We start from the raw sequence: 18,786 nt of genomic DNA, 5'->3' as shown, positions 1-18,786 counted from the left end.
AAGTAAATAGTACTGGTTTTCAATAATATGGTACTTACCACAAATGTATGGTAAATAGGAAAATGAATTGAGTGCAAGAGTTTTGAACGTGTTTATATTAAAATTATCTTGTAACATTCAATGCAAAACATCAATTGTACAAAAATCTTTTCATCTTTCTTATTTTACTTTTTGAGCTGAATTTAATGGTATACTTCAATTCCTAAAATATATTTCGATGATTTCATTTATTTATTTATAATATTTTTTTTACATGGTAACTGACTGCCAATAATGAAACTAGCATACCAATCCATTACCATGATGAATTACCATGATACCAATTTGAAATTTTTTTAAAGATAATCCAAAATGTATTTTAAAAATTCAACTATACCAGTAATTTAGCTTAAAAAATATAATAAGCTAGAGGAAAAGATGTTTTACATAATGTACATTTTGCATTGAATGTTACAAAATACGTACTGTTTCGCTTTGAGAATGTCATCTCAGTCAGTTACCCATGGAACCATTGGCAGTTCGTACGGGGGAGAGACAAGGAGGCGAGCTCCCCCCTCACTTTCAAAAGTAAAGGGGCTTTGCTCCTCCATTTTTCTAGTTTAAAACTAACGATCGATCGAAAGATCATAAAATGTATCGATTTATATGTTTAAAGAAAGAAGAATTCACTTAACAAGTGTGTGTCTTATAATTTTCTCATGCCATTATTTCGCAAAAAATTAAAATAGAGCTTTAAATTGGAACAAAGGAGACTACTGTAGCCCTCCATTTCGTTCTTTGAGGTAGCGTTCCGAATTTTTTTGGAGGTCATTCAATCAATAATGACGTTAAACTTCGATTCATAAAAACAAAATTCAGCTGCAGGGGCATCGCCAACCTAAATTGCATCCCCCCCTCTCTCTCAGCTCCTTTCATCCCCCAGGGCCCGATTGAGATATTGAGGAGCCCTAGGTAAAATACTTTTTGGGGGGCCCCTGTATTCAAACTTGATAACTTTAGTCGTTGGTTGAAACCATTTTAGCAATAGACTAAAGTAATTTCAGCCATTTGGAGGCCCCAAAATATCGGGAGTCCTAGGCCACGGCCTAGTTGGCCTATTTAGTAATCAAGCCCCGATCTCCCTACTTTTTTGGTGCACCAGCTGCATGTGCGTGGAGCTGCCGCTAAATGTTTTTAAAATCCGTGGCACCTTCATTTTCCCGGTTTATGATTCCTAGAAACTTGGCGATTCTTATCATTTTAGTTAGTAAAAAAACTGTTTTTTCTTCCTTTCTATTTAGAGCAAAGATGCCACTCCATACCTGGAGCGAAATCGCCTGCCGAGCCCGAACCGCGACGCCATGGACGCTGCAGCTGCTTTGACGGACATGGGTAAATACCTCTACCTGGAAGACAGGTTGCCGGCCTACGACATGGCAGTGGTCATGACGAAACTGGACATGTGTCGGAAACAGGTGGGAGCCGGAAGATGCAGCAGGGGCACCGCAGGTCAGACAATAGACGAAAAAAATTTATATATTTATAGGCACAACCAGAATACTCATCTGGAGATATTTTTTTTTATGTATGTTAAACAGTAAGCTACCGCCCGAAAGCCAGAGCTAAGTCAGAACTACGTACAACAAATCAACAGTCCGGTCATGACATCCAGAGACTGCAGTTTCGTCCTTGCTATGAACTCTTCAGTCTGGAATAGTCAACAACCGAGCTGGAGCCAGATGTTCTCTCGTTGATGTCGCTTAATGGAATAGGCAATTTGCTACGAAAAATTATTCTAATAAGCGGGATATTCCATTATCTGGGATAAAAATAACACGCATCAACGGTGTAGTACACTGAAATTTTACTATATTAAGCGGGATATTCTTTTATCCGATATTCCAATACGCGGGCTCAACTGTACATAGATACATACTCTTGGGTTTTAATATTTAAGATCATTCAAGTTTGTTATTGCTTTTAAAAGGTTTTGCTCATGTTACTCAACATGCAAATCTTTCATCACTTGCACGATCGGTTAGGATTTGGGCTTGTGGGTAAAGGCACATGGTATACTGATAGAACTCATTCTATCAGACGTAGAAAAAATGACTCTATAGTTTGGTACCAAATTTTTAAATATGATTTCACTGCAAAAACCGCGAAAAACCTTTAAGAGGTTTTTAATTTATGTCTTCGTTAATTAATGTCATCCAAAGACGCAACCTAGCTTAGAACACTCTCGGTCAACTCTCATTTCGAACAAAAAAAAGTTTTTCGAAATCAGTCCATCCGTTTAGGTGCTGGAGTGCCACAGACAGATACATAGATACACAGACACGTCAAACTTAACCCCCGACTCAGAAAAGAAGGGGGTTATAATCAACTAGTATATTGTGGCCATCACGAAACTTTCTTCTATATCTTTCTTATAATTCTGATCCCTCCCCATGCTTAACGAGGAAGCAATATTCCCAACGAAAACAAAATTACACATGCCAAAACTTGATGACCATCCCAATTCCTGATTTATCTCAAAAACAAAGCAAAGAATGAAAATTGAAAATTATTTTAAAAGCCTTGCTTAAAATAATTACAAACATTTATCTGTTAACAAACACAAGATGGCAACAGTTAAAAATTTTAAATCATTGAGATAATATTTCGGATCATTTCCATGCAATTAAAAGCACGAGCTGAACGCAGACGACAGTCTGTTACGATTTATCTTTCTTATTGTTGCAATTAAAAAACTATTTTTATTCACACAAATAAAAAATTAGCATCCCATGGAGCGATCGGCACCAAAATTGAACCAACGCCTGTTTTCATATGAATTCACATTTTTTCCAAATTTCATCCAGAACGTAGCATTAGTTCTTGAGATATAGCACTCACAATGAAAAAAATAACGTTCGATTGCGCCACCCCCATTTCAGCTGTTGACACCAAAATAGAATCAGCTCTTATACCTTTTAAGATCGACTTGTCGATAAATTTTTGTTTGATTCCGTTCATTATTTCTTGAGATACAGCAGTCACAATTGACAACAAAAAAATGTTCTATAGCTCAACCTCCATTTAAGCTATTGACACCAAAATTGAATCAGCACCTTTACCTGTTACGGGCAACATATGGACCAAATTTTGTTTGATTCCACAGTTACTTCCTGGGAAATAGCAGGCACGCATAGCTCAAAAAAAAAAAAAACGTCCCATTTCTCTACTCTCCTTAGAAAATTCGCGCCAAAAACCAATGGGCACAAGTTCACATAGGAGCACATATGTGTACCAAATTTCGTTCGATTTCATGTGGTAGTTTTTGCTGTAAAGCGGCCACAAAAAACTGGTCACACACACACGGACACACACACACACAAAAATGGTCGAAATGGACTCAGCACACCTCAAAACGTTCGAATCCTTCAAAATTCGAAATCCGAAAATTTGCACGAATCCAATACCTTCTTCTATATATTATGTATAGAAGAAAGTAAAAAAGATCTTGATTTCCCTTCATAGAAGTATTAGAAAATCGCCCGTCAAGGTATGACGGGTAAAAATTGCTTCTACATTTGAACAAAGCAATTGCCTGTTTCGTGATACTTTTATAGTTAAATTTAAACACTAATTGAAAGTGGAAAAACCTTAAACTCCATTAGATAGCGCTTATTGTTGACCACTTTTCCGTTTCTTCATCTCCTAAGAGGACAGTCTTACCAGTAAAACAGTTAAGTTACAGATCTAGTTCAGCCTTGTCAAAATAAAGCATTTCCTTGCATGTCAAATATTACCAAAAAATATCATCAAATTATCATGCTATGGTGGCAGTTTTATTGTTGATGACGTCAGGAGCGTTACTCGATCAGTGTAAGGCCCTTACATAATATAAATCAGTGAATTGGCAATTATATATATATATGAGGGTTTTGTTACGTTCTAATTTTAAATTAACTCTTGCTTCAACAGGTTTCGCTTACGTGGGCGGTGCTTGTGTTGTGAACAAACGTCTGGAGAAAGTAAACAGTGTCGCAATCATCGAAGACAGCGGAGGTTTCAGCGGAATCATTGTTGCAGCGCATGAAGTTGGGCATTTGTGAGTATACTGAAGCCACTAAGAAGCAAGCGTTATTTTGAGTTTTGTTTTGTATGATTTTCAAAAACAATATTTTAAAAGAAAAAAAAGTGTAATTTTCTAAGTAATTCGCATTGACGACAAAGGGGTCCCAGGGGTACCCATGCCACCCCATTTTCCCAAGTTCAATGGTGCAATTCCCCCCCCCCCTTTTCACAACCCTCTTTTCTTTTTTTTCTTTTTTAGCTTTTTTTGTTTATTATTTTTCAAATATTTTTTTATTTATTTACTTATTTTTTAAATATTTTTTAGTTATTTATTTTTAATTTTATTTTTTTTCCTAGAAAAGTTCTGTGCTACGCCAATGACATGCCACATACACAAACACACACACACACAAACTAGATAAATAAATGAAATAAAATATAAACAAAATAAAATAAGATAATTTAAATTAAAAATAAATCAGTTTAAAAAAAACCCCAAAAACTTTGATGGCGCAAATTGCACCATAATCCCCCCCCCCCCCTGTGGGTACCCCTGCCGATGTCATACTAAGAAAAACGAACTCTTACTGTGACGACACAGTAGGTCATGCGGGTCTGATCGGTAAGGCTTGTCACCGAAAACTTCCGGGTTCGATCCTAGCCGGTCGGAGGTTCACCGTCTTCATTAATGGTAACTGGAGGGCGTTAGATGTGCTCGTGGTAACAAAGTCTTCAAAGTGAAACGATATCTCTGGGGGTGGTGGACAAGGGATTGTTCGGCTTCTGGTCTGGATCAGAAAAATAGAGCTGTCTTCAGGGTGGTAAAACCATGAATAGTGATAGGTATAGAGACCCTGGAGTGAAAAGTGAAGGAAAAAAAATGTGACGAGATACAGCAGTTAATGTAAATTACTTTTAGTTTTTTTTTCTTTCCCCACCACCTTTTTTTACGGTGTCGTAAAAAAGTCTTGAACCTATAAAGTATGATGGCGCAAACTGCATATTCACACGACAATTTTCTGCTTTTCTATGAGTTTTTAAAATGTGTCAATGACTTTTCGGAGACCTTGTACTTCCCTTAGACTTAAAAATATCTGAATTGCACAACAGGGTTCGTGATTTGTTTTTATTTATTTATTTATTTATTTATTTTTAATCAAAAAAGTCGGGTTTTTTCTATTCCAATCGGATTTTTTTTTAATTTAAGTCAGATTTTTCTTTTAAACTTTTTTTTAAATATTCAAAAACTTGTAGTTATTAATTACTTAACACTTGTAAACATAATATATTTCATACAATATGAATCCATTCGGATTACTTTTAAAACTAAGATAAGTTCTCTACTTATTCAATACATATTTAAGATTAAAAAGTACGTTATAATACTTAGATAAAAAGTTATTTTGTTTTATGCTTTGCTTAAAAATAAGATTTTCATCATCATGTACGTTTCAGTGTAAAAGAATATGTTGAGTAATTACTTTTCTTAACTATATTAATCATTGTATTAGAAAAACTAAATTTTTATTTAGTTCTTTACTGAATTGAACTGTAAATTTGGAGTAAATACAATATTGCAAGAATGAAAATCTGTTTCTCACAGAGAAAGAGAGATCTATGTAGTTTTGCCCGTTGAAGTTAAAGATTGTATCATGCAGTGTAAATTTAGAGCAACACATTCTAAAAATGGAAAATTAATTTATAAAAAAAATAACTGATTTTAATTCATGGTTTTGTTTAAAAAATCACTTGATTCAAATCAATTAATTTAAATCAATGATTTTTTTTTTTTTTTTTTTAACGATTTGATTTTAAATCAACGAACCCTGTTGCACAAACATTTTTAAAACTATACACGATCGAATGTGCAAGCCACATATCTTGGTAGACATTTTTCCCATCCACCAAAAACTTAAATCAATCTTTGGAAATAAATTTTAAAAAGAACAAATCTTAACGAATACCTCCAATCAACTTTACAATTAACATGCTTCATATGATGTTTGTTAGACTTGGCTGTGTCCATGATGGTTCGCCCCCTCCGAGTTACCTAGGGGGCCCTGGAGCAAGTCACTGTCCCTGGGAAGATGGCTTCATCATGAGCGATCTCAGACACACGGACAGAGGATTCCGGTGGTCTACATGTTCTTTGCAACAGTTTAAGCACTTCCTAAGGTAAGATTTTATATTTAAACGCACGAAACTACTGACAATCAGTGCTAATGATTACTCGGTCGTTTTCCTTACGTTGACCCTTTCCTTAAAAACATTTTCTCTTGCACACAAATCCCATTTCTAAGGTAATCATGTTTTTTTTTGTGTGTGTGTGTGTATTTTTATTTGTTTATTTATTATTTCTGTACAGCTCCCAACTGTGTACGTACTGTCCACTTCCGACAAGTTGAGCTATGACCTTAAGAATGTTCATTTCTTTTAAGAGAGAGCAATCAGTAAGAAGAGGAATTGTTAGGCGCAGAGTTGGGCTATACCATCGCCACCGTTTTATTGGCGAGAAAATCCTGTACCGCTTGCTACTTCTTACATTGAGACGGTAAATTGTAGAAAAAGACTTTTATTCATGAAACCCAGATCCCAAGTCACGTGATAAATTTTAAAGCAAAGCATTGGAAGAAATCAGGTTTCTTTCGCTTGTTTCACGCAAAATGTGCCAACCATTCGTCGTTGTTGAGTCACGTGACTTGAGGTCCTTGGGTCAGCTTTTGCTAAGCCAATGATTGGAGACATGATCCTCCATTTTAATTCCTACTCTAAGACTTCTTACCTGAATACAGTCCAACCACGGATTGCATGGAATTTTCAAACGTACATATAAGACGAAACAATGTAAATAAAGGGGAAAAGTAAAAATTTGATGCGCGTATTCCGCTCATTTGAATGAGACTCTGCTTCTGCAAAAGCTGACATCGGTAAAAAATAATAGATTCGTCCATTTACGGCTGTAAAACGGATGTTTGTCTTTCCATACAATCCGTGGTCAGACAGTAGTAATATTGTTCGCCAAAAGGGGCAATAACACTGCAAATTAAATCCGCAAGTTCTTAAACCGTTTTTTTTTTTTTTTTTTTCCCCCATCTAATTTGTCGGGCAGCGGAGCTCAATTTGCCACAGGTGGACAGTATGGATTTTAAAACATTTAAAAGTTTGTTGCAAGTTAAATCCTCTAAGGAATGATACTTAGGTTCTAAAATACCTAATTTTTTTTTCTTTTAAGAGCATCGCAGTGTTGTCACAGTTGCCATTTTTTATAGGAGTGTTTTTCTTTTCAAAATATTTCTCTTGCAGCATCTCTGTCTTCTAAAATCAACACTACCGCCTCACTAACCACTACTACTCAAGTTAAATAAAACTATTTATTTTATAGTTTTTTAATCCATCTTAATAAGACATTTAATTCTCGCACATCTTACATCCCAGAATTCACTTCTTGAGGGATGATGCATTGATGAAGAGGAGTATTTTAACTCGAAAACATGTATGCACTTTGTTTTGGAAGTTTTACACGTTCTTTCTCCCACATTGAATATTTGCATAAGAATTACTAAGTGGTAATTACATTCGTAGCTGCCAAGGCTGCTAGATTAACCGTCTTTGGGTGAATCCCCAAAAGTGCACCGCCTGGGCTTCACACCTTCTTGCCAAATGCGGCGGTACATTGATTAGTGAGCAGTACATTAATTTTCAGCTCGGCGCGCCTCTAGAACCATTCCATTCCCAATCTGCCGCGTGTGCCTCCACTTTAACTTCTTTTTTTTTTTTTTATTATCGATACCTGATTCGGTCGTTAACTGTAATGGCGTTCGGAAGTTAGATTAATATAGATAACTAGATTGATGGATATATTGATTGATAAATGCTTTTTAATAGTATAAAATATTTACTTCGATCCAATAATTGATGACAATTTAAACTTCAAATTGAATTTTATTCACTGTATCATTATATTTAGTTATTATTATTAACATCAATAATTATGTTATCATCATCTTCATAATTTTTATTATCACTTTGAATAGTGATAGTTTTATTTTTAAGATATTTTTTTAGGTTGATAATATAGTGCCATTTGGACAAGTATTTTTTTCACAGATGTATTTTGGGTAGTTACATTTGTTAGTCATTGTTTTTAATTTCCTTTTCTCATTCACAGTGGTGAGACTGCTTCTTGCCTGTACAATTATCCTGATGATAACAAACTACTAGCAAGAGAATTGCCTGGTACTATGTTGACGTTGGATGAACAGTGTGAAAGGGACCGGGGCACGCAAGCATGCTTCGTAAGTAATTCTCAAAATCATTATTGTTAAATTTCGTTTATTTTCAGCTGTTTTCAGTATCAAAAAGTGAAATCTCTCTGTAACTCTCGACAAGCCCGTTTATTTTCAGCTGTTTGCAGTATCAAAAAGTGAAATCTCTGGGTAACTCTCGACAAACCCGTTTATTTTCAGCTGTTTGCAGTACCAAAAAGTGAAATCTCTGAGTAACTCTCGAGAAGCCCTCAAGGTTAGCTCTCAAAATCAGTATTGTTAAACTTTGTTTATTTCCTGAAACAGTGAAATCTCTGAGAACTCTCGAGAAGTTCTCAAGATTAGCTCTCGAAGTAATTCAGGACTATTTTTCAGGTTACTGAGATAAGGTCCTAGGAAGACTTTCATTGAAATTTTTTTCTAAATCACGCTGTACAGCAGCACCTACCAGGGAAACTAGTACTATTTCTTGCTCCAAGACAAAGGAGAGGTTCACCTACCATTTGAACTGGTTACCTCCAAAATTTTAATTTTGCCACCTACTTCCCTTTGCTTCTCACTTCCTCATATGCGCTATTTGTTCATCATAATTGTTTTCTAAAAATATTTATTTTATTAAAATCATCAAAACCGGTGACCCGTCGTCTAACGAACCCTTACCTGACTGCCCCTGTATAATTCATATATTATAGAGAGAAAAAACTTATTTTTAGAATACATAAAACTCTTTTTATCTTCCCTTGCAGAAGGACAGCCGTGTCTGTGCGCAGCTCTTCTGCTACGACAACGATTCTGGATACTGTGTGTCTTTCAGACCAGCTGCTGAAGGATCTTCTTGTGGGGATGGACAGGTCAGTAGCAAGGCATTTCAATGTACATTTAGCTTCGAAATCAATTCTAAAGTTAATATTGAACAAACAATTTTTTCATAAGTAGGCTAAAAGAGGTATATAGGCGATCGAATTGAATTCTCGTTAGTGCAAACTAAACGTTTCCCTGGAGAACATTCTACAATGGTACAGCAACTCCAGTATTTAAGCAGTAAGCAGCATTACCAGTTGCACACGAGTTTCATCGCAGATTTTCAGTAAAAAAAAACTTTCCGTTGTGTTTATATTTATTCAAGTTTTATTTAAAGACTGGAAAATTGCCCGTCAAGGTATGACGGGTGGATATTGCTTCTACATTTGAACTAAGCCATTGCCTGTTTGGTGATATTTTGATAGTTCAAATTGTAACCCTAAACTTCAGTAGGTAACGTTCATTGTTGACCATTCTTTCGTTTCTTCATTCTCCTGAAATGAGTCTTACCAGTAAAACAGTTAAGTTACCGGATCGAGTTCAGCCTTGTCGCAATAAAGTATTTCCCTGCATATTAAACATTGCCAAAACATATCAGTCGAGTTTCATGGTTGAAACACGCGGGTTACTCGATCATCGGCTATTATATATAAGAGGATGTAATTAAGATTAAAAATAGGATTAAGTATGATTATAATATAGCATTAATGTATGGAGAAGAGTTGGGATACTTGAACCCTCAGGAGACTTGTTCCTTCTCAAGGACCTCGACGCTGCTATAACGTACATTTTAATGCTGGCAACCTTACAGAACATTACATTAATAAGCAGTTCGCAATAATAAATGTTTGACTTGTATTTAAAACACTTGTAAGCGCACTTTTTCCTCCTGGATCAAGTCACCTGCAGACCGAGATCAACGTACAAAAGCACAAACTTCATCAAAAATATAAAAAAAACGACTTCATCCTTCTGCCTAATTTTGGTTTTTCTTAAAAATATTTCATTATAATAAATAAATTTAAAAAACGGCACAGCATTTTTATGGGAAAAAGGCTGCTCTGAATGTACAATGTGAGAGCGTTTAGTTCTCTTGATTCAAAGAAAAGTTATAAGCTCCAACAAAAAAGGAAATCAACAATTCCTAATCTCCCCAATTTACATTTCTGGGGAAACACCGCGTCGATTGTTTATCACTATGCATGCATCCCCAGAAATCTATAAAGATACATTAATGCTACATAAATGGAATACCTATAAGAGGTGCGACATCGATGGTAGAACATCGATGTTTCAAAACATCGATGTTAGAAATTAAAACATCGATGGTATTGATACATCGATCTAAAAACATCGATCTTTTTCATCAATGTATAACATACATTTTTGAATATACTACACTAATTTAAGCAATACAAAAGAATACGTACTCGACGAATATATTGAAAATACTGAACTTCAAATCATGAATATAATTTAATAAGAATATTTTCGCAACATCTTGGTATTATAATAGGACAAAAATGGATACTAAGACAAGCACCAATTAACAAAACTAGTCATAGTAATAGGGAAATATTTTCAAACTGAATGAAACTAAAAGTAAATTTACATCAAAAAGGAATCTAAGAAAAAATGTATCATAGCACTTACCTTCAGTTGAATGATGAGAAAAAGTTGTGCTCATTATTTTAAAAATACAAAATTAATTCTAACAATTATTTTTAAGAGCAAGAAATATGTGTTGTACTGTTAGTTAATAATTAAACACAAATTGTAAGTAATAGAGGGACGATTTGTTGGTGGAAGTCGATAAGTAACCCCGAATATTGGTGTTGACAGTTTTGAGAAAAAGAAGTTTGTTTACTTTGTCCCCCAGAAGTGCATTTATCTTTTCGCAGACTATCCCACCTGTCAGAGAAACATCTCTTTCCAATGGAACAGAAGTTGCCATCACTATTAAATACTTTAAAGCAACTCTTACTAGCTCTGAATTTTTAAAGTTATAATTTTCACTGTAGTAACGTATAGGATTTTCTTTTAATTTAAGAACAGGAGCCTTGAAATAGACTGCACGTTCTCGCACCAGACTGCCAGTGTCAGGTTCTTCCAATAGCTTTGACCACTTCCTCATTCTCTAGTTAATCTTCTATTATTTTGTAGTGATCTTTCCAAAAATCATCCTCAACACAGACAAATTGATCTTCTAAAATGGGTGCAAAAAAATGATTTTTTTTTTTTTTTTGGCAACTCCATAAGTAAACTTAATTACCAAGCGAGAAAACTGGAGCAAATTTTGTGATAATTTTCAATTAAAATGCAAAAACATCAACATCGAAAAAACATCGAAACCAAAAACATCGAAAGTAAAACATCGATGTTTCCAAAACATCGACATCGATGTCGCACCCCTCTACTTAATTTCATTTTTGACATTATTATATCTGTGATTGTAACTTAAATAAATATAAATAATACGGGATGGGGAGTTTCTTCATTGACGATCTGCAATGCTTTCAAGATTTTTTGAAAAAAAAGTTACGACGTGAATTTTTTTTTTTCGTTACATGGGGCTCATAGGAATGAGGTCAGTACTTGGCCATAAAGTCATTGCTGCAGTGGCCTTTTTTCCGTAAAGCCATTGCTGCAATGGCCTTCTTCCGTTGAATAACGCGGAACTATGTCCGTGACTCATGGGGGATGTTCGTGGCACAGAAATGAAAAGAAAAAAAAGAACCCACATGTGGTGGTTATGGAAATGAACATCATGTTACTATTTTTTGGGGTGATACAGGATTTGTCCGGAAAGTAATAGGACTGAGTCGATTAAAAAAAAAAAATTGTTAAGCCAATTGTTACAATTCTTTAAAAACTTTAAAAATAGGCTCCTTCTGCGTCGTTGCAGCGCTGCCAGCTCGATTTCCAAGCATTGAAGGCGTCACGGTAGGCATTCTCCGGAATAGCCTTGAGAGCCGCGGTGCATGCTGCTTGGACCCCCTCTGTCGGCTCAAAATGCTTGCCTCTCATCGGCCTTTTCAGGCAAGGAAACAAAAAAATGCCCGGGGGGGCCACATCTGGGCTGCAGGGCGGCAACGGAAGCATTGGGATGCCGGCCTTGGTCAGGTAGCTGTTCGTCGTCAGTGAGCACTTTTGGGACCAACTTCGCGCACACATTGAGCATGTTCAAATGCACCGTCACAAAACCGTGAACCACAGATTTTGGTAAATTTAACATTTGGGCAATTAAACGAATACTTAGTCGACGCTCTCAGTTCAAAACTTTGCGCACACAAGTCACATTGTTCCTGTTTGTCGAAGTCGAAGGTCTTCCAGCGCGGTCTTCATCGGCGACCTCTTCCCGGCCTGCCAAAAAGACCTGGTGCCACCGAAACACACCACTTCTTGCTAAAGCAACATCTGGGTAAGCCTGCATGATCATATCAAACGTCTCTGTCGTAGATTTACCGAGTTTAACACAGAATTTAATCGCGCACCTCTGCTCTAACGAACGCTGCATTTTCGGCTTGCACCACTCACAGAAACACGTCGCGCGAAAATGCCTGTCTTGACTCTCCAGGTTCTCGGAGACAATCGACTAGCCGCTCGTTCGTTAGCTAGGAATGCCCTCTACCGAATCCAACCTGCGCGTGCACGCTCCGAAGTACAGTCGCGGCGGAAAAAAATCAGCCCTATTACTTCCCAGACAAACCCTGTATTCCTCCAACATATTGCACTACACTGAATTTCTTCCCAATCTTTTCACTTGTCATCAGGTAAAACAGCCTGTCATCTACAGCTAAGCTTACTACAGCAAGTAAAGATTTTATTTTTATTTATTATTAAGGGGCAGTTCACATATGATGACTAATTTATCAAAAGGGAACATATCCGTTTTTCAAAAATGTTCAGGAGGTGGGAAAAACGAATTAGGGTAACAGAAAAATAGTTTTATCATTTTTTCCGGGTACGGAATTGAGCACAAAAGCATTACAGATTATGGCCCAGAGTAAGAAGTTTTTATACATAAAAACAAGGAGATATTGCCATCTTAATTTTGGATATGTACCCTTTTGAAGAAAAACCGCAATGTTAAGAGTTCCAATTTCGCCGAAACCCTAATATTTCACCACCTCACGTCAAAAATATCGAAGTACTTGTACTTAAAACTAATGGTTTGGATTTTGAACATGTGTTCTTTTGAATCAAAATGTTTTCATACAGCAGATACATTCAGGATATGTCCCCTTTTGTTCGAAATGACAATAGTAGAGGACGGATTTGTTACCTTTTGATCAAAAAGTCAAACATTACCCTTAAATAAACCAGTATGTATTTGCTCCGTTTAGACTTCTTAAGAGTAAGGGGATTCATTTCAAGTCGTCTAAAAAGATAATGAAAATGCCATAAAATGAATTTTCTAAAAAGGGGATTTGTTCCCTTTTGATAAATTACTCATTACATCACGTGAAAGGGGAGGGAGGAGGTAACAAAAAGTGTGACACATATTTTTATAAAAATATGCTTATGAAAACAACGTAACATGTTGCAAGAGAAGAGGGAAAGGTGATATGTGGCACTTTGCAACACAAGGGGCTGAGAGTGAAATTTTTTGAAAAAAAGTATGACATTATTTATATATGGACAGCCCCTAAATATATTTTTCACCCACAGGTATGTAAGAATGGCAAATGCGTAGTGGACAACGAAAACATCATCCCCGATTACACACATGTGACGCGTTCCATTGCAAATCGAATCGACAAACCAGCTTCCAAGTCTACCACAAGTCGTCCGGTAAACTCTGTCATTCAGAAACCAGGCAGATTAAATAGAAGACCGCAACATCGGCAAAACTTCATCAAGAGAAACAGTGCTGCGCCTGCTACGAAAGAACCACCTGTTTTTGAAAGTACTGAGAAAATTGAAGTCGAAAAAGGTAATTTCAAGCACATCTGAATTCCCTGTCTAAGCTTCGAGCAGTTGAAGAAATGAAAGTTTTAGATGAAGGCATTTAAGAGAAATGTTTAGGGGTGCAAATATTTAAACGTATCGCGTCAATTTAAAGGGTGTTTTTTTAGTGGTATAGAACTTTAAGTTGGCAACACTGTTTGATATGTGTGCCATTTTGATAGCTGTCACTTGTTTTGTGTTCAGCTCGGTTTGCCATTTCATCATGAATAGACAACCATTCGGTGCAACATGCCATACAGCACGCGTCACAATTGATTTATTGAAAGAAACGTTCGGTGAACGAATAATTTCGCGTAATGGACCCGTGAATTGGCCTGCAAGATCATGCGATTTAACACCGCTGGACTACTTTCTGTGGGGCTATGTGAAGTCCCTGGTCGACACCGATAAGTCACAGACGATTGACGTCTTGGAAGAGAACATTCGCCACCTTATTACTGACGTACGGCCTCTATTGCTGCTAAAAGTAAGAAAATTGGACTTTCCTATTAGACTTTCTCCGAGCCAGCAGAGGTGGCCATATGCCAGAATCATATTTTAATAAAAAATGGCAAAGAATCATCTTTCGAATAAGGCAACATTCATGGCAATTAACAACATTTAACTGTTGTTTATTTGAACCTAAAGTTCTCTACCACTAAAAAAAACACCCTTTATAAGCAAAAAATAGACACGTACTTGAGTTGTACTAACTTAAAAATTGTAACTTTTGAACATTGAGTATTTTTCGATATTAAAGAGTAATCAAGTATTTGAGCTCTAAGCTCAAGTTGGCTGGTTTAAAGCCCTAGAACGTAATTTAAGTAGCAACACGTCAGCTATCTTGTGGCTAAAAGATATTTTCTTCTTATGTCTGCTATGGTGGAATAGTATGTTTTGCTTCCTGATTGTGGATTAACAGGGAGTTAATAAGAAACCACGATCAAGAAGCAAAACTCGCTTATTAACCATAGAAGACATAAGAAGAAATAATCGTTTAGCCCCAAGGTGCCAGACAGGTCGCTACTTATTCTACGATTCAAAACTTTAGGCTGGTTGAGAGCAAGCACTGAGAATCGGGTGTAAGCTTTCGCATTTCAGAGCAAATTCCTTCGCAATCCGTTTTCGGTAAGTACCTCCTGGTACAAAAGCTTCATTTCCACCTTTCTGACAGACTCTAGCCGACCTTAAATTGCTTTAAAATGTTATAGCGATTACAAGAATTTATTTGCGAGGATTGTTGAAGATAATTTAATAACAACAACAGCCGATTTTTCCAACCATTCCCTGAAATCAAATGCTGGTTGGACATCCTAATTATGAAACAATGTAATTTTTTGTTGACGTTGGCTTTTATAATGCAATTGGGATCGATGAGGTCTTTCATCGTATATACCTTTGTATGTCTTTAGTTCCTAGTCTCTCTCCGACCAATGTTCAATTAATTTTAGCTGCTAATTGGTTTGGAATGTTTAACCTTAGTTCCAATGAGGAACATCTGCCTCCAGCTCCGGTATTGATTATCCAAGACTGACGAGTCCATAACAAGGCAGATACTGCAGTCTCTGGATGTCATAACCGGGGTGTCGGTATTTTGCATGTAATTCGGCCTCAACCCCGGCTTATGAACGGTAAATTACTGCTAATGACATAATAGTAGTTTCATATTTTTACAGCTGATAATGGATCTGAATCTTTACTTTAACCTGCATCTCTTTCTCTTCCAGCGTGCGAAGACGCCGTGGAAAAGTTGGCTGGTGGCCTTACTTGCCAAGAATTTCTGGAACGCTATGGTGATCGATACTGCAGGCATAATTACATGACGAGGAACTGTTGTCACTCCCACCAAATTGTTTGTGCCAATCGATAAAAGATTCTTACTCAATTCTTATTCAATTCCTATGAACATGAATTCACTGCCAGGACCTGAGGTACTTCGGTGTCCTCAGTGATTCTTTACGTGCCAGATGGCGTCATTTTGTGCTGAGTTTCGCACAATTCTTCCTCAGCAGGATTCATCCAGGTGAAGCTCAAAACCTGGATTGAAAATTCATACAAACATTCTTTCCATTCATTTCCAAAGAATAAAAAGTTTCGCAAGGAATCTTTTTGACTTTCACTAAAAGTGAGAACAAAACACCCATTTCATGTTGTCAAGTTCCAAATAGCCAGAATTTAATACGTTCGTCGAATTATATCAAAATCTTTTATTTCTCTCAAAATAATTCATAATTTCATAACTATATTTTGTTGACACAGTTTATGACTGTTATATACATCTTGCTTTTTGTTGGATAACTTGTTTTCAAGATATATTAACTTCGAAAAATGGCTATCTCATTCCAATAAAGAACAGTTCAGAAAAAGTAAGTAGAATTGGCCAATCTTAGCATTTTTGCTCATAACTTTTCAATATTATAATAATGAAAAAAATGCAATGAAATTTGTTAATACTTATAAGCAAAATAAAAGCCATTGCCTGTGATGATTCTAGCGTTCGAATTACCTTCTTCAACGCTACACAGCAACAAAAACCACTCAATGAAAGTATGCAAAACTACCACTTTTGTTCATGCAAGAGTATTATAATAAGAAGATTTAAGATGGGTATCACATACTTTATATAGAAGTGTTACAAAAATAGAGATATTAAAGTGGCTAGTATTTTCGCGCATTATAGATAATTTTAACGAGAAGATTCCAATGGCAGTCATGAACATAATACAATATGAGCAATTATGAAACTCATACGAAAATAGAGTCATTCAAATTAAGAGGGAAAGAAAAGGAAACACTCCTCAATTTAGAGTTTCACCAAAAATTTTCATTGAATGACAAAATCAACAAGAAAAGCAACGCAATGAAATCAGCTAATGCTTGCCTTTTGCTCATGATTGAAAATCATACAGAGAAGATTGAAGATGAATAGCTTATACTTTGCAACAACAGTGTCACAAAAAAAGAGATATCTGAGTGGTTAGCGCTTGTATTTTCATCCATTAAAGATTATTTTAACAAAAAGACTCCAATGGCATTCATGAACTTAGTACTTTATCAGCAATCATAAAACTCACAAAAAATTGATTCATCCGAATTAAAAGAGAAACAAAAGGAGGATATCCTCAATTCTGAGCTTGACAATAAATTTCCATCAGTTGCCAAAATAAGGCCCAAAAAAGTACGCAATGAAATCAACTAATGCTTGCACTTTTGCTCATGAATGAACATCATAATGAGAATATTCAAGACCAGGTAGCTCATACTTGGTAATAATGGTATCGCAAAAAATAGAAACTGAAGACTTTAGTGATTTTATTTTCATCCATTAAAAACATTTTTAATGAGAAGATTACAATGGCATTCGTGAACATATTATCCTATCAGCAATCACGGAACTCCTTGCAAAATTAATTCATCCGAATTAGGAGGGGAGCAAAAGGAAGACCTTTGTAATTTAGAGATGCTCATGAACGAAAATTATAAAGAGATGATTCAATATAAGATTTCATGTATTTCTGGCTCATACTTTTCAATAATAATATGACAAAAAAAAGAGGTACCGAAGACTTTAGTGCTTGTATTTTCACCCACTAAAAACATTTTAATGAGAAGAGTTCAATGCACTCATGAACATAATACCCTGTCAGCAATCATGGAACTCATTAAAAATTAGTAAAGTACCAAAAGGAAAATATCCTCCATTCTGAGTTTGACAATATATTTTCATCAGTGATTATTTTCGTGAGTTTGTTTTTAAATGGTTCAAAAACATCGTCATAGCTGCTTCTTTATTTAAAGAGGATTTCTCTGTTTTGTCAAAAGACAGGTCATAAATCCTAAAGCCATCTTCAAAATCTATGGTGCCAGTAATGCTATCGTGGCTTGTGTCAAGATTGTTACAAACTCATAATTTGGTAAAAAGTGTTAGGCTTTCACTTCGTGTAAATGTGGAATTAAGAGCTGCTGTAAATTGCGCTTTTTGCTTTTAATCATGTGGTTTTTAAATCATCCCTTCATTATATTTTTTTGAATGTCTACTTAAATAAACCCTCATTTGTACTGTAAATAATTTATGACAATTTGCTATTGGAAATGTACCAACAATAATTACTGCAGTTAACAGTTTTACTCCAAAACTCAGATCAAATTTTGAAAATATGAAAAAAGCAGTCTGTTCATAAATGTGGTCAACAGCCGCATAATATTTAACAATGTTTATTAGAGATAAAATGCAAAAGATTCGAATTTATGTTTTTCATGCAATAAACGATTTTGTCGGCGAAATGGAAAACTTTGTATAGTTAATTTATGAAAAGCTTGACTTTTAAAGCAGAATGTCATTTTTTGATAAAATAAAATTTGTTATTTAAATGTATACCAGTGATTCTGTGCTTTCTTGAATCCCTTAAAAAACTCCTGTAAGCAACACCTGAAATCTAGCCTGTACTAAAAAAAATGTTCAACAAATATAGCCCTAGCAGTAATTGTTATCTTATGATGGAGGTTGGATCTATATTAACAGAAACTTCAGTAGAACAGATTCACTCTCAACTTACGCTATTATTTCAAAGGAAAAAAATAGCATACGTGTCATTATTAAAAGCAAATAAATATATTCATACAAAATCTCCCTAATTAAGAGAAAATAGTGCCCTAAAACCTAAAAAAAATATTTTTTCAGTTTTTATATATTCAAATCAAGAGCTTTTAAGCGACACCGAATTTGAAT

General features: G+C 35.6%; 1 protein-coding gene across 1 annotated transcript in view; it reads left to right on the top strand.

Moving 5' to 3' along the window:
- The window catches only part of LOC129230542 (A disintegrin and metalloproteinase with thrombospondin motifs like), a 60,896-nt gene extending 42,516 nt beyond the window's left edge, over positions 1 to 18,380 (top strand). Inside the window, exons 8-14 of the mRNA XM_054864946.1 lie at positions 1,281 to 1,488; positions 3,949 to 4,075; positions 6,052 to 6,216; positions 8,210 to 8,336; positions 9,053 to 9,157; positions 13,779 to 14,043; positions 15,785 to 18,380. Coding sequence (XP_054720921.1) covers positions 1,281 to 1,488; positions 3,949 to 4,075; positions 6,052 to 6,216; positions 8,210 to 8,336; positions 9,053 to 9,157; positions 13,779 to 14,043; positions 15,785 to 15,927 — 1,140 coding nt within the window. The 3' untranslated portion in view covers positions 15,928 to 18,380. The remainder of the gene's footprint in view (positions 1 to 1,280; positions 1,489 to 3,948; positions 4,076 to 6,051; positions 6,217 to 8,209; positions 8,337 to 9,052; positions 9,158 to 13,778; positions 14,044 to 15,784) is intronic.
- The last annotated feature ends 406 nt before the right edge of the window (positions 18,381 to 18,786 follow it).

Source organism: Uloborus diversus, chromosome 9, assembly GCF_026930045.1.
Source record: "Uloborus diversus isolate 005 chromosome 9, Udiv.v.3.1, whole genome shotgun sequence".
Classification (NCBI taxonomy): Eukaryota; Metazoa; Arthropoda; class Arachnida; order Araneae; family Uloboridae; genus Uloborus; species Uloborus diversus.
Note: the sequence above shows the minus strand (reverse complement) of the source record. Positions and strands in the feature narration are given on the sequence as shown.